Here is a 16,230-nt window from a genome sequence, read left to right on the forward strand (position 1 = left end):
AGTTTAATCCTTAAAATGTTCGGAGCACCTACTGCGTTCCGGTAAGCGCATAAACCTTATTTTTAGAGTGGCTTTCAAGATTCTGGTCAGAAATACAGTGTTTATTGACAAAGCTGGCCTGGAGGCCTGGCTCTGCTCTGGGCAGCTCTACTGTCTCAAAGTGGTGCCACTAAACAAGCCTTGAAGCAAAATGAGGAAGAGGGTTTGGCCAGCTGTGGCATTTGCATCTGCTCAAGGCTGAAGCTGTTGCTTCATGTAAAGAAAACCGGGGGTGAGCTTGGTGCAGAAATGGTGCTGGATGGAAATAAAAACAAACCTCAAATTCTGGACAAAGCAAGGGGTATGTTTGCCGAGGGCTGGTGTCAGCTGGGGTGTTAAAGGTCGTGCCCGTGAGCTCTGTCTCAGCGCTACAGAGCTGCAGCTTGAGTGGGAACTCTTTGGTAGTGGCCTCTATGACATTTCCAAACAACTGTTTTCCAAACCTCTCCTTTAGGTGAGGATTTGGGCAATCGCTGAGTGCGGGGGACCTGGCGCGGGTAACCCGGTTTGCTCCCAGCCGACCTGACGCTGGAAGCCCAGGGTTCGCTCGGGGCAGGGGGAGGAAGCGGCGCCGGGGGACGCCGGGGTTCGGGTCCCTTCGAGGCGGACGCGGGGAGCCCGCAGCGGGGTCGGAGGCAGCGGGACCGGCCGGGGCTCCGCGCTGCATCCCGCGGGGAGGTGACGCGGGGCCGCACGGCCCGGGGGGGAATAAAACACTGGGAAAAATTTATAAATAAACAAAATTAAAAAACACCGCAACAGCGGCTTACGGGGGCGGGCGGGCAGGATGCGGCTGCCCGGGGGGAAACCTGCCCTTCCCCGGGGCGGAGCGGGGCCTCCCTCTCCCTCCCTCCCTCCTTCCATCGCTCCCTCCCTCCTTCCCTCCCTCCTTCCCGCTGCCGCCGCCGGAGCGGAACCGAAAGCGAAGGCGGCGCCGGGCAGCGGCGCTCCGGCCCAGCGCGGCGGGGGCTGCGGGGTCCCGGGGTCGCTCCCCGCCAGGTCGGTGCTGCGGGAACGGGCGGGGAGGCCGGGAGGGCCCGTCCGGGGGATGCGCCCGCGGTGGCGGAGACAAAGCCGCGCCCGGAGGGACCGGGCGGGCGGGGGCGGCCGAGCCGGGGATGGAGCGGGGATGGAACCGGGGCTGGGGCTGCTCTGCGGGCGGCCAACGGCATCGCCCCCGGACGGGGCTCTCTCGCGGGCGGCCTGTGCGGACACCCCCGCGGTGCGGGCTCGGTGCTGTCATTTCCCCATCCCGCGCCGTGGCCGCCGGGCCCCGCGGACATCCCGCTGCCGCCGGCCCCCACACGTGCCGCGGTACCGGCGGGCGGCGGCGCCCCGGGCGCGGCGATGGGACCGGGTGGCCACACCGCGTGTCCCACAGAGCCCAAGGGACTCCTGTCCGGAGATTGCGGGCCGGGCTCAGGGGTGCCGGGGAAAGATAGGCCATAGGGTTGGGGAAAGGAGGGGTTTTAAGGTCAAGGGACAAGTGAGAGGGGATGGAGCTGGCGGAGCTACTGTGAACAGGGCACGGGTCTCATTAGAAGCCACAGGTTGGGTTGCTGCGAGTGACAGAGCGTGGTTAGGAGGTGGATGCAGCCCTGCAGCCACGTGCACGGCAGAGAGCATCAGGAGCATGAAGGTAACAGTCGAGACCAAGAGCAGAAGTGAGATGAACACGGGAAGCTGCTGTGATGGAGCTGTGGGCTGACTGCAATGCTGCAGGGGCAGAAACCACCCCGGGGGACAGGACCAGGTTGTCCTCAGGGCCGGGGGACCGGGCTGGGGAGAGGATATGCGGCAGCTGTGGGCACCTTCACGGCCCACACCCACAGAGACAGCCCCTCCCCTGAGGCAGAGGCAAACCCCAAAAGCCCATACCTGAGTGTGCTGTGAGGGGTGTCTGTTCTGGGGAGGTAATTTGGAGGAGCCTTTGCTTTCAACTCTGCCTTAATGTCTTTTAAGTGGTGTTCACAAAGTGGAGAGCTGCTCTAGTTTCCTCTCTTGTGGGCATTGTGGGCTGGAGCTGATGTTTCCAGGAAAGCTGGGAGTTGCTTGGCAGTGCTGGACAAGGTGATGGAGGTGCCCTGAGGTCATCCCGGTTTATGCTTAACACCATCTCTGGAGTTTAGGCTCTTTTCAGATGCTCATTATATATTGCTTCAGCAGTATTAGGCAGTATCCTCATAATTATAAAAAAACCTTGGTTTTTTTGTGATTCCTATTGAAACTTGCTGCTGGGTGTTATGACACTACAATGCTACCAGCCTGGCTTAGCATTTTTTTCCCCCCCAGTTCTTTCCACTCTGTGTTGGCTGGGCCAGGCAGTGCAGGAGGCTCTTCCATTCACCCTGGGGATGATGAAAAGCTTTGCTGCTTGGGCACAGGTACCTGTCCTAGATGGGGCATGGGTGCCTATTTCCAGTATCTCATAAATTTGGGTGTCCTCTGACTTCTAGAAAAGCTGCTGAGAGATTTTTTTACCATTAAAAGTCAGGTAGGGCATGCATATGGTCTTTGTATACTACAGTGACTAATATATTTCTGGCAAGGTCTGTACTCACCCGTAGGAAGGGAAACTGTGATCGATGCCCCCGTTGCTGCAGATGACACCACTCTTGGCACGGGCACTTCCACCGCTGACCGTGACCGGGGAAAGCAAAATAGCCACTGGACTGTGCCCAGGGAGACCAATAACTGCCCCAGGCTGGCCCTGCTTGGCTTTTAACCAACCTCCAGCAGTAGCAGGGGAGGATGTCTGCGAGTAAAATCAGCCCTGGTTTTGGTGTTTTGAGTTCAGTTTTGTTATAAACACCTGAGGTTTATTAACAGTTTAATAACAGTTGGGATTTGTGAGCTGACCCCCATGGAAGGATGGATGGAGGGGTCACTGCTGAGCTGCCACCAAGTCTTACTCCCCAGGGAGGGTCTGATCCTGACACTGTGTCTGGCCTTGCCACAGTGACACAGGTGTGGGGGAAGGCGAGTGTGCAGCCCCTGCATCTGGGTAGAGAAACAGCTCCGGTGAGGGAAAGGCAGGCAGATGCATCCCTATGCTCTGATTGAAATCCCTGCAGCCAGTGCTGGCTGCAAGGTGTCACCCTCTGCACTCACCTGGAATCAGTCAGCGTGTTCCCCTCCGGAGGTGGCCACATCCAGCAGGGCCCAGGCAGGGCCCACACGCTCTCGGCAGAGCTGGGGCTGCGAGGGGCTGTGAAAATCCCTCACCCTCGCGGGGGCTGATTCCACTCCCATTCGCTTCCGCTCAAGCCACGTGGACGCTGAGCGAGAGGGAGAGCTGCTGCCAGGGTTTCACAGACCTCTTTTCATTTTAATATCCCTCCTTGCTGAATTAGATGCGAGACTGATTGCTTCGATAATCCTGCTGCAGCCGCTATGGGTTATATATGGATTGCAGCCAAAAGCTGTGCCGATAAATCATTCCTATACACCAGGCTGTTATATTTCCTGAGGATTTTGTGGGCATGTGCTGCTCCCTTTTACATAAGGATCTGCTGGAGTTCGTAACAGAATGTGCTGCTTTTCCCCAGGCAAGGGCCCGGATGGGTTGGTGAAGCCAAAGCCCCCAGGCTGTATTTTCTCTCTTTGGGATTACTGCCCTCGTTTCAGCTATTTTACTTTTCTCTCTGGCTGGGAATACAGCTGTTCTCCACCTCCTCCTCCTCCTCCTCATGTGCTTATTAAGGATAACAGGGCTGTGTTCAACAGTGTGACCCCACTTCTGGGTTTCTCTCAGGCGAGGCGTCATCTCAGCAATTTTTTTTAAAACGCCCATCCTCTGACCCTTGCACACATGCAGAGGGAAAACCCCTCTGATTTCCCACTTCAGACGATGTTACGATGGGGCTTGGATGACTTTTAGTTTATAGAGCCTGGGGAAGCCTGCTTGAATTAATCAGACTTGATATGTTTATCCTGGTCAAGCCAATTAACTCCCGCCAGCCAGGACAGCTCAGCTCTCAAGTGTGACTGAGGCTTCATAACTCAATTTTGCTCAAGTCTGGCAAAGTTTATCAGGAACCCTTGGAAATCGGGATACAGGCGATGCTCTGGGGGCAGGATGGGATGCCCAGCCGTGCTGTGGCACCTCTGGGGATTGGTGTTGCTACCAGTGATGTTCCTGGGGTGGTTTCATCCCAAGGCTGCCCTGATGAGCTGCCTTTTTTGGTGCGGCCGCAGAGCACGGTGAGGGTAGAGGGCACAGCATTCCGGATCAGCTCTGGCTTCAGGGCAGCTATTTATATGTGCCCACTGGAGGGGTGCCCAAAGCAGGCCAGGCAAATGGCCTCGAGATGCATCCCTGTGAATTCAGGATGAATAGGGGGGCTGCCTGTTTGTTTAATCCATTTGGGAGTGCATTAAAACACGCTGCCGAGGGCTGCCAGCAGCACTGCAGGGGGAATTTGACTTGGCTGGTGGCTCCTGGCTCTCTCATCCAGCAAAGCCCTGTCCAGGAGTGGATTCAGCCCTATGAATCTCAGTGTTTCTGGAATAGTTTGTCCTCGTTGCTGTTCGTTGGCTTATTTATAGCCTCCCCATCCCTGTGCTTCTCCGTGCCTCGGAGCAGCAAGCGGTGCCGCGTTGGCTTCAGCTCCAGGCCGATCCCACTTGGGCACAAAAGCTCTGGTTTATAGATCAGTGTTGAAAACAGCAATTAGGCCATTGTGAAGCCTCGAGGACGGGGGAGACGATTTGATTTCTGTACTTGACCCATAATTTCTGCTGGGCTGATTCAGAGTGGTTGTGCTGCGGGTGCAGCACGGAAACTTCAATGGAGATGAGTGGAGCTAATTTTAACAGGCCGCCTCGTCGAGGTGTGGGAACCAGGCAGAAAAATGCCTCAAACCCTGCTCCTGCTCCTGGGCTGGTTGTTTCAGGATTTTTTTTTTCACTTCCTTCTGTGGCAACTTGTTAACCTAGAAATTAAAAACAGCACAGTGTTGGGAAGAGCAATGGTTTACAGCAACCAACCACTGAACAGCCCCAGGTGCTGTGGAGTGCCTGGCATGTGTGAATTAACATAATTTTCTCCTCTTTTTAAATTATCACTTAATTATTTGATTTTTAAATTTTTGTTGTTGTTGTTGTTGTTGCTAACAGTTTTCTCCTTTATCTCAAGGTTTGGGTACCTGAGTTTTGCACAAAAGGCCACAGGGAGAGGAACAGGAATCACCAGCAATGATGGGCTGTGGGAGGAAACAGTGAGCCAGGGGGCTGGTCCTGCACCCCACGCTTGGTAAGTGGGTCCTTGTGCCCCTGAACTGCTCTGTCTGGGGGAACTTGGTAGAGATGTGCCCACTTTGAGCAGTAAAGTAGGGAACTCAGTGGTATTTATGCTGGTATAGAGCAATTCTTTATCCTGCCCCTTTAAAATAACCCCTTTGGAGTATTTCCATAGTGGAGACGATGGAGTTGTTATTCCCTGGAAGTGTTTAGATAAAAAAGGTAGAAGGAGCAGTGGTGGCAGCCCTGGGGTTGAGGCTGCCTCTGGCCTGGAGTCTGTCCCATGGCAGGGTGATTGTGCATGCTGGTGCCAAGCTGCACTGCTGCCCTTGGCTTCACCATTCCCTATGGAATGAATAAATCAATCTGTAGCACAATGACCAGCAGGAAATCCTGCTTTCTGGAGAGTCTGGCTGACTCTCTATCCTGTGTTTGCAGGCACATCTCCCCACCACAGCATGGCCAGGATGAGGCCATCGGTCCCTCCACGCCACCAAGCGTCCCCAGCAGCTCGCCCGCCCCACAGCCCCTCTGCTGCGCCGGAGGCCGCGGCCGCCGAGCCCCCGCGGCACTGCGGGACCCCCCGGCGCTGAGCCCCAGCCACGGCAGCATGGCCTCGCTCATCGTGGTGACCGAGCACGAGGCCGCGGGGAGCGCGAGCGAGGAGGAGATGGACGTGCCCGGCACCGGGGGCTTTGGGGACGGCCGGAAGCTGCACCTCTCCGGCCGCAAGCTGTCCCTGCAGGAGCGGCCGCAGCCTGCCCGCTCGCCCGGGCACGGCGACGGTGCCAAGGAACGCTTCATCTACCCCTCCCTCCCCTACTCCCCGGTGACGTCCCCGCACTCCTCCCCACGGCTGCCGCGGCGGCCGACGGTGGAGTCCAACCGTGTGTCCATCACAGGATTGCAGGTGAGGGGGATGAACCTTACAGGTGAGGGGGATGAATGTTACAGATGAGGGGGATGAATGTTACAGATGAGGGGGATGAACGCTGCTCCTGCAGTTCTCCTGCCCCCATCTGCCTGGATTTTCCCACAGTGGCATTTCTTCTTGCTTGTTTTTTTGGGATAAACCCCCACGGCATGTCTGCAGGTGTGTGGCAGGGGGACCTGGGATATCCTGGGCCACGGGGACAGCCCTCAGGGAGGTGAGACCCCAACTCACCTGGTTTCATGCCTTTTGCTGATGCCGCAGCTCTCATGGCTGTGTTTGATGGACGCCAGGAGTGTAGCGCAATTTTCTTTCTTTACTCCTTAAAAATAAAAAAACCAGAGAAGTTCACCGAGATCTAAAGAGAAAACAGGCCTGCCACCCCCCAGCCTGACAGAAAGCAGGCAGCAAGTGGCTTCTTTGCCCAGAAGAAATAAAATTACTCGGCGCCAGGTCGCCAGCATTAAACCCCTCAGGGCTCTCCCTGTCCCTCATTCTCGTTCCACATGAGTGGACAGGACAGGATCCCTGCCCAGCCATTAACGTTTGCAATTAGCCCTCTATAAACACACCAACGTGTGGCTTGGTGGGTGGTTTTGTGCCTCATGAATCAAAGCTATCCAGCCCCACATGGGTGCTTGGGCAGAGCAGGACAGGGTGTGAGTTTGCAGAGAAAGTTTTGCAGATTTAAAAGGAGAAGAGCAAATGTGAGCAGTTTTGTGGCTCATGCCAAACTTCCCTTCTCTCTCTCCACAGGACTGTGTGCAGCTCAACCAGTACAAGCTGAAGGATGAAATTGGGAAGGTGAATATTGGGTTTGGGGTGGGATGAGGGGTTTTGGGTTGGGAGGGTGTCGGGCTTGCTTTCACTTTCCAGTCATGGGAATGCTCCAGAATAGGAGCAAGTCCAGCTGCTCGCCACGGCAGCTCTTCGTTGCTCGCTGTTCTGTTCTGAGTGGTGCCAATTGAATTGTATATTTTTAAAATTATTACTAATTTTCCCCCTTCCCCCTCCCTCCCACACAATGGGGCATTTGAAGCTTTTCTTTGCTGTCAGTATGATGTCAGACTGTACACCCCCCTGCTCATCCCAGCATCGCCCACCAGCCCTGGGGTGGTTTTGTGGAGGAGCCCAGAGCCTGGTTTGGTGATGTGGGTTTTCTGATTGTCCCTAACTTGTGCCCCATGGCTGTCCCCCTCTCCAGGGCTCCTATGGAGTGGTGAAGCTGGCCTACAATGAGGATGATAACACCTACTATGTGAGTAGCACACAGCCCTGGAGCCTGCAGCGGGGCAGGTGGGAGGGGGATGGATCCCCTCTGCTGACTCCTTGCTCCATCCCACCAGCCACATTTTATCCTTGACTTGCCCCAAATTCCTCATTTGTTCTCCTTTTGCAGGCAATGAAGGTTCTCTCAAAAAAGAAGCTGATGAGACAGGCGGGCTTCCCCCGTAAGTGGCAGAAAGCCTTTTGGCTGGGGGATGTTTTGGGGATCCTGGGGGATTGTTCCCAACTGGACACATCTTTGCCTTTCCTCAGGCCGCCCGCCGCCCCGCGGGGCCAAAGCTGCTTCCGAGGGCTGCCTGCAGCCCCGAGGGCCCATCGAGCAGGTCTACCAGGAGATTGCCATCCTGAAGAAGCTGGACCACCCCAACGTGGTGAAGCTGGTGGAGGTGAGAGCTGGCCCCTTTCCAGAACTCATCCTCGAGCATGATGGAGCCTGAATGCTGCAGGGATGGGCTGGATGAAGGGGAGTAACCCCAGAAGGGAGCAAGGCCAGGTCCTGCCTTTGGAAGAATTTTGTGTTTTCCTTAGTTTAGAAGGTTTTTTGTTCTCACCTCCCAAAAGATTTTTTTTCTTTCCTGCTCAGAAGGGGAAATGCAGAAAAATGTTTCTTCTGTGGAGGGAACAAGTGCTGAGACAGGTTTTGGGGAAGAACTGGTGTTTCTGTGAGTTCAACAGTGCAGCTGCCTTGCCCTCCACCCACTGCCTGTATGAAACAGTCCAAAAATCAAGAATTAAGGATGTGCAGGCTGGAGTTTATTTGGCTCATGAGTCAGATGATGCTTCCTGTGTGTTTTAAATATTTGCTTCCTTGAAGTACAGCTCCATCTCTGTCCTCTTTTTTTCCCTACTCTTGTGGGTAGAAGCTCAGAGACGAGCAGACCGTGCTGATGGTGCAGATGGTGCAGAACTGAGATGGCTGCTAAATAAAATATCACAATGCTTAATTTGCAAGGCTTTCTTGGCACTGTTTAATTACCTTTTTTCTTCTTTTGGCAGGTCCTGGATGACCCCAGTGAAGATCACCTGTACATGGGTAACTGCCCAATGCCCTGGGGTGTCAGAGGGATGGGGCAAAAGGTTCCCACTGTGTTTTGGAGCTCTGTGTGCAGGGCTGGATCTCTTCTCCACTGTGGGTATAGCCTGATGTGCTGGAGGAGGAAATGAGATGCAGTCTGGGTTGTGAACAGAGATGAGAGTGCTTTATAGCACTTTATTGGCATTAATTTGACACCAGGGCATGCTTTGCCATGAGAGGCACCAGCATGGATGTTCTCAGCTTTGAAGCTGGAATGATAGAAAGAAATTCTATTTCTCTGGCTTTGGGAAAAGGCACAAGTTAATTATCCAAGGTAAAAATGAGCCACATCCCAACCTGCCTGGCAGACTGCAGTTGTTGCTTCAGGTAATACACAACTTTTAAAGAAGGCATTTTTTTCTATCATTCATGTTCAGCCTGTACTAGTGGAGGAGCATGTGATGCCTTCATGACCAAGCACTGAGGTTTGCCCTGGGTGTGGGCTCAGCCTTTTTTGGTGGCAAATTGAGGGGTTTTGTGTGCCATGGAGGGCACTTCACTATGCTGAAGCTGCAACACTGAGAAGATAGTTGGCAGCATCCCCTTCACTGAAAAGGGAGCAACCCAAATGCCACGTGCCTTGCATAAGACAGCATCTCCTTTTAAAAATAACATATTATTTTTAGAATTTTTGTCATTAAAATAATTGCTTTTGTGCTGAGGCTGTGCTTGCAGGAGCCATACCCTGTATGCCATCTGTAATCACCTTCTCTTTTGTGTTGCAGTGTTTGAGCTGGTGAAGCAGGGGTGAGTACTGAACTCCAGATTTAATCCTACTAAGACTTGAACATCAGATGGGTTTATGGGTGGCAGAGCTTGGCCACCCAAGGTGGGAATGGGGTTCAGAGGTGATGGGTTCATGGCTGGGGCTTGAGCTTTGAGTAGCATTTCCCTGACCTGGTTACAGCTGAGTACACCCTGTGTACTGTGTGCCTGTGTTTGGGGTTGTGTGCTGTCACCAGCCAGTGACAAAGCCTTCAGGCCCTGTTTCAGCACATCCAGGTGGGGAATGAACTCCATTCTCTGTTGCCTTCACAGCCCTGTGATGGAAATCCCAACCTTGAAACCTCTCAGTGAGGACCAGGCTCGGTTCTACTTCCAGGATCTGATCAAGGGCATTGAATACTGTAAGTGTCTCTGCAAAAAAGATGGGTTTTCTTATTTTGGTTTTTTTTCTGAACACCTGGAGCTGGCCTTTCTGCTGGTGTACAGTACCATTTCTGGTGGCTCATGCTGCACAGGGACTTTTAAAGCTGGGGCTGGTGGTGGTGTTAGCAGAAAGAGCCACACAGAGCCCTCGTGGCTCCTTTGCTGCAAACCAGTGCTGCTGCTGCAGCACCCATTGTCCCTCTGCTGCAGTGCACTATCAGAAGATAATCCATCGGGATATTAAACCTTCCAACCTCCTCGTGGGGGAAGATGGGCACGTCAAGATCGCCGACTTTGGAGTGAGCAATGAGTTCAAGGGAGCTGATGCCCTCTTGACCAACACAGTGGGCACTCCTGCCTTCATGGCCCCAGAAACCCTCTCAGAAACCAGGAAAATCTTCTCTGGAAAGGTATTTAATAGCAATTTGAATGGTCTTGGGCCAACCTTTCACAAACAGAAATCGTGTTGTAGATTTAACTGTGCTTTCTTCACTCTGCAGGCTTTGGATGTCTGGGCCATGGGGATCACGCTGTACTGCTTCGTGTTTGGGCAGGTAATGAGATGGATTTTTCAGTTCTTTTGGTGTTTGGGGGGTTGGTTTGTGCCTCCCGTGTTCCAGGTAAGCAGTGGGACTGGCACCTTGTGTCCCTGTTGAGCTGAGTGGAGATGAGGTTGTGTGGATGGAAATGGGAAACCTTTGCCTGTCCCTGGGATGGGTGCAGCCAAAAGGGTTGGGCATCTCTTCTTCCCCAGTGGAGAAACTTCTGGTTTTGGGCAGATTTTTTAGGAAAGGAATTATTTTAGTAATTGGTAATTTTTGGTTAAATGTTTTTTTCACTGAGTTTAAAAGTAGACACTAATATAATTGGAAATCTTCTGGAATTTCCCTGTAACTGGATCTTTGCTGTCCTTCAAACCCTATGAGATCCTGATGTTCCTCTGGCTGCCCCATGGCTGCCTCTTAACAGAAGTTGTTGCTTTCCTCATTGTTCTTTTTCTTTGTGGTAGTGCCCTTTTATGGATGAAAGGATCTTGAGTTTACACAATAAAATCAAGACCCAAACGTTGGAGTTCCCGGACCAGTAAGTACTCAAAACCAAAACCAACCCATCCATCCTTATTTTACAGCTCATTTGAGTTGTTTCTCAAGCACTGCCTGGGTAGGGCTGGCCCCGCTCTTCTGTGGTTTTGCAAAATTCAAGCTTTGAGTTGGTCTCTCCCTGCCCTGTAAATGTGGGATGACACTTCAACTTCACATTGCCTCAAAAGGGAATATTTTGCTTTTTCTGGGGGGTTGGAGACAGGGGCTGTACAAGAACCCAGAGCTACCTCCCTGTTGGGGCTGGAGTCCAGCCCCTCTGCCCAGAAGGCTCATAGTAGCTGGCACTGGGGTGAAGAACAGAGGCAGCACCCATCCCTTTCCCCATCTCATCTCTCCCTTCTTCCTTCCACAGGCCAGAAATTACGGACTTCTTGAAGGATCTGATTACACGGATGTTGGATAAAAATCCTGAATCTAGGATTTCGGTCCCAGAAATCAAGGTACTGACCCAGCTTCCTGGTGCTGACTGTGCCTTCACTTCTGTTGGGTTCTCCTTGCTCTGCTTTTTTTGGGAGTCAGTTTGATCGCGCCAGGCTAGGTCCTCCCCCTGTGCCCAGGGCCCCTGGGCAGGTAAGTCCCAGCTCCTTCCCCTGCTCCGGGACCTGCTCAGCTTTGGGACCTTTGGCGCCTATAGAAGTGGCAGGCAAAAGGAAATCCCCTGAGTACAGTATTTCCTCTGCTACCAGGAAAGTACTGTGCAACAGCCTTTCGCAGGAGATTTCTGGTCCTTCGCCCCTGCGGGAGCCTGGAAGGGGCGAGAAGCTGAGAGAATGGAGACCAAGGTAGGGGGAAAGGATTGCGGGGGAATTGCGGAACCTTTTGTGCTCCTCCTGCAGCCGACCAAGTCACCAGGTGTGTGGGCCAGGAGAAACAGGGGTTCTGCCTTCAGGCATGGATTAAACCAGCTCCAGGACGAGGGCTCGGTGGGTCTCCCCATCGCTGCTGCTCATATGTGTGGACTGGAATAAATCTCTCCTGCCTCCTGGTGTTGTCTCATCCCTAAGATGAGAGTGAAGATAGGTCTCCTTCCCTAAAGCCCAGAGATACCCAGTGCTGTAGGTCACTCAGGTTATGGCTTGGTTGTGTAGCTGGGGCCAGCGCTGGCTCTGGATGAGCCACACCACGGCATTTTGTGCTCCAGGCTGTGCAGTGCCTGCTGGCACCCAGGTGAGCTGGATCACCAGTGACATGGCACAGCCCTGCCCTGCTCCCTGGCATTTCAGGGGCTTGGACAAGGAGATGCGTTTGCCAGGCTTGTGTTGTTTGAGTTATGAAAAAAGGGAAATCGTTCCTGACAGGCTGTGTTATTAATTGAAGTTGCACCCTTGGGTCACCAAGAACGGAGCAGAGCTGCTGCCCACAGAGGATGAGAACTGCACCCTCGTCGAGGTGACGGAGGAGGAAGTGGAGAATTCAGTCAAGCACATCCCCAGCCTGGCCACCGTGGTGAGTACAAAGGAGCTGATGGTCTGTGGATGCACAGTGGAGTCCATGCTGCCTGCTGGGGTGGCCCTGAGCAGCTGGAGTTCACTGCTGAAGGGCAAAAGCATTGGGCAGGATTAGAGCAAAGACCTTCCCTCTCTTGGAAACAAGTGCTACAAGACACTTGGGTGTCTCAGGGTCTCAGCAGCTCACTGGACACGGCCATACCTCACAGTACACGGGAATATTTTAGAGCAGTTTCAAAGGTAACTGTCAGTGGGTTGATGGTCTTCATGCTTGAGCTGGCTGCCTAAATATTACTGTATTTACTCAGGACAACAGAGCATCTGGTCCAGAACCTGCCTGTGGCTGGGAGCAGGTGTTTTGGCCAGGCACAAGGAGCTCCTGCCCTGTTCTGCCTGTCCAGCCAGAGGGGCTGTGGGAGGTTCCTGGGATGGAGATTTTATCTGGGCCACGATGTGCATCAGCCCCCGCCTGGAGCTATTCTTGGTGACTTCATCTCATCTCTTTTCAAGCTCATATTTTTATTCTCTGCAACCCACTGTGGTGGTGAGAACCACATTGTAATCCTGTCCTGTGTAGAAAGTGAAATCCTTTGTGGTTTTGAACCTAATGATTTCTTTGGGTGCCGCCAGCCCTTGTGTTAAGAGAAACAGCGAGCGACCATTCAGAGTTCCTGCCTGTATCTCCGCAGGTGTTATCTGCCTGTAGGCACCCAGGGTGTGATTTTTTTGAAGAACAGGTTTCCCTTTGAGAAGCCCCTTTTCCATCTCCTAGCTGTGCCCACATCTGCCCTCATTTCTGGAGCTCTCTCCCTTTTGGATGCCCTGCAGAAATCTCAGTGACCACAGCTGTGTGAACATGCAAATGCACTTGTGCTGCTGAGGCTGAAAAAGGAGATGTTGTCTAAAGAGATCACCACTGATGAGGGGTTTACCCCCTTTTTCCTGTTCAGAGGGGACTTGATCAGTAGGCTCAGTGCTCCCAGCCCTGTTGAAATCCAGGTGTGTTCAGCACAGCTCAAGGCAAATCAGAATTTACTGCACCTCTTTGACTCTTAGATAATACACTGCCTCCAGGCAAATGTGGTATTTTCAAATTTGCATTTGATCTTCAGAATTACCCTCTGGTGCCTGATCTTTGTGCAGCCAAGTGCAGGCATTGACGCTCCAGTATGAGATTCACTCACGTGGCTTTGACTCTTAGAACACCCTCGCCTTCAGACACAGAGCAGCTCTCTGTGCGCCCTGGTGAGCAGATAAACGAGGCACAGAGGGATGAGAAGCAACATCAAATGGAGTCAGGGGTTCTCAGGGATGTCCCTGCTGAGGCAGGGTCCACTGCTGCTCAGCTTGATGTCTGCTCCCACCAACAAAACAAGCTGGGGGATGACAGGGAAGAATCCTGACACATCTCTGTTCCCACCAGTCTCTGATTGGTAACTTTGTGTTTTGCAGCCAAAGCTGGACAAATGGCCAGCTTTCAGTTTGGTTTCAGATAAACATTAAGGTAAAATTGTGCCAGTTCCTTCCCCTTCCCTTTCCAGTGAATTATTTTGCTAGGTAATCATGGAGGACTGGGAATTTACAGGTACTGGATGCAGCAATCAGTAAAATCTACTTCTGGAAAGGAAAGAAATCTCCCAGACTTGGCTTTGCTCTCCTTTCCAGCCTCTTAACATCTGGTGTGGCTCTCACCTGCAAGGGTTTCAGATGAGGATACAGACACTGTATTAAGCAGCTGGAAACTTGCAAGGATGCTTCTTTCTGATTTCTATTTATAGAGAACTTTGACTTGTTTTCACTAGTTTTTTTAACTACTTGGGCATGCAAGTTGGATGTTCCTGTTGCTCTTGAATGAAGGGAAAGCACCCCAATGAACTGCATTCTGGTTTTGCAGATCTTGGTTAAAACGATGATCCGGAAGCGATCCTTTGGGAACCCGTTTGAGGGGAGCAAGAGGGAGGAGAGGTCATTGTCTTCCTCTGGGAACCTGCTGCCGTAAGTGTCATCACCTCACCTCGGCCCCAAAAGACATTTGCAGCTTTTTGTGATGCTGTGGGGGAGAAATTAAATAGTTGGGTTTTGAAACTTTCATGGGGGCCATGACTGCGACGTTCACACCCCACCTGTCTGATCTGTAACTGCTTTATGGGATTTTTGTGACATGGAATATTCTGCTGTTCTGATGGGATGAAAAACATCTTTTTATGGCACTTCCAGCCTGTTACATGGGGAGACATGACACAGGCTCATGATCCCAAAGATCCCGTGGTAGGGAAGAGGCAGAAACTGGTGTCTCATGGCCTCCTTTCCCTTTTTCTGAGTCGCTCAGGAGCTGTTTTATTTCCTTTGAAAACAGGAAACAAGGCAGTGAAGATAACCTGAAATGCAACGACTTGCCCAACGTGGGAGAGGAGGAACTTCTTTCTTGAACGTGTACTTTACGGTTCTGCTGAGCAGCTCAATCCAGGGCACGTCACCAAGCGTGCGCTGGGGACGAGGTGACCAGAGCCCAGAGCAAACACAGCATGACATGGCGCTATCTCAGTACAATGCTGGATGTAGAGCTCACATAGCAGCATGTTATCACACCTTATCAGACATCTGATTATTTGCCATAAACGTGGAGCATCTCTGAGCACTTGGACTGCTGACTTCTGGTGGGAGAGGCGCTGGCGGACAGTGGAGAGGTGAGCGGTGGTGGTGAGCAGCAACAGGGCTTTGCAAAACAAAACCCACAGCAGCCAAAGGAAAATGCATTTGGAACTGCTTTTAGCTGGTTTTAATGCCAAATAATTTGCAGGGACTGATGCCAGCGTCCCAGGGGCATGATGCCCATGGTGTGGCTGTGGGCACGTGCAGAAGGGTGAAGCTTTTGCCAAGTGGCATACACAGCAGTAAAACCAACCACACGTGTGCACTTTGAGAGTTCACGACCTACCAGGAATGTTGTTGCATCTATTTCTTGTAGTTCTGGTTTGTTTTTAATTGACACCTTTTTAACTGCATGGGAACAAAGCAAAAACCCACCTGTTCAGCTTTTCAAAGAATGCCTACCTTTGTGAGCCAAGTTGTATGAAACAGCATCTTCAGGACGTTCAAAAAGTGAGGTTAATTACCTCCTCAGGTAATTAACACCTTTCCAGAGGCCTTGGTGTGACCAGGACTTGGTAAGTTAGGTATTCAGTGTATGAAAGGAAAAGGTATTTAAGGGCTTAAGTTCAGTTTGAACTATTTTTGCTGCAGACATTTGAGTGAAAGGTGGTGTTTAGAATGTTTTAAACAATAGAAGAAGCACTAACAGTTTGTTTCTAAATATTTTACTTGACCTAGGTAGATATACTATAAAATATAAAATTCAGGGTAAAATCCTTCACTTCCATGTACATTACATGGTTTACTACAATTAAAAATAATACAACTTATGCTGGTTTTTAAGTATAGAATTAGGGCTTGCTTAGAATTTAAGATCTTAAGGATTAGCTAGTAATTTTCAAAGAAACGTTTGTTTTCCAAACTCTTAATCTGGATTCTGGGGCCAATGCTATGTATTTTTTGCAAGTTTGTTACCAGTAATTTGTGAATGCCTGTGGATCAGAGGCTTGTTAGTAAATTAAGTGTATATCTAGTTAATGGATTGTTTCTTACGAAGAGCTCTTTCAACCTTAGTCAGATTACTCTGATTATTTGTGGTGCTTGTACAAAATAATAATCTGCCATGTGGTGGGAGAGACTCTGGCGTCCAGACTCACTTTCCCAAGTTCTCTGTGCTTGGACAAAGCTGGAGAATGAGGAGCCAGGGTTTGCCTGAGGAAAGGGGTCACGGTAAGTACAGTTGTTTTGTGGCTGGAGCATGGGACTGTGGGGGAAAAGGTCTGATTTTTTTCCTTTCTCAGTCCGATGTGGATGTGTGACCTTCAATGAGGCATTTGATGTACCTGACAGAGAAGGAGGATTTGA

General features: G+C 51.7%; 1 protein-coding gene across 1 annotated transcript; it reads left to right on the forward strand.

Moving 5' to 3' along the window:
- Window positions 1-15: 15 nt before the first annotated feature.
- Window positions 16-15,546, forward strand: CAMKK2 (calcium/calmodulin dependent protein kinase kinase 2; the record flags this gene model as incomplete). Its single annotated transcript, XM_084217303.1, has 18 exons — window positions 16-41; window positions 5,177-5,293; window positions 5,719-6,190; window positions 6,968-7,015; window positions 7,416-7,469; window positions 7,611-7,662; window positions 7,751-7,884; window positions 8,495-8,531; window positions 9,299-9,320; window positions 9,612-9,700; window positions 9,933-10,132; window positions 10,223-10,276; window positions 10,732-10,805; window positions 11,178-11,265; window positions 11,512-11,607; window positions 12,143-12,271; window positions 14,168-14,268; window positions 14,630-15,546. 18 exons carry the CDS (start codon window positions 16-18, stop codon window positions 14,700-14,702), a joined length of 1,866 nt encoding a protein of 621 aa, XP_084073429.1. The 3' UTR covers window positions 14,703-15,546.
- Between the last annotated feature and the right edge of the window lie 684 nt (window positions 15,547-16,230).

The sequence above is a fragment of the Fringilla coelebs genome (assembly GCF_963513975.1).
Source record: "Fringilla coelebs genome assembly, chromosome: 17".
Classification (NCBI taxonomy): domain Eukaryota; kingdom Metazoa; phylum Chordata; class Aves; order Passeriformes; family Fringillidae; genus Fringilla; species Fringilla coelebs.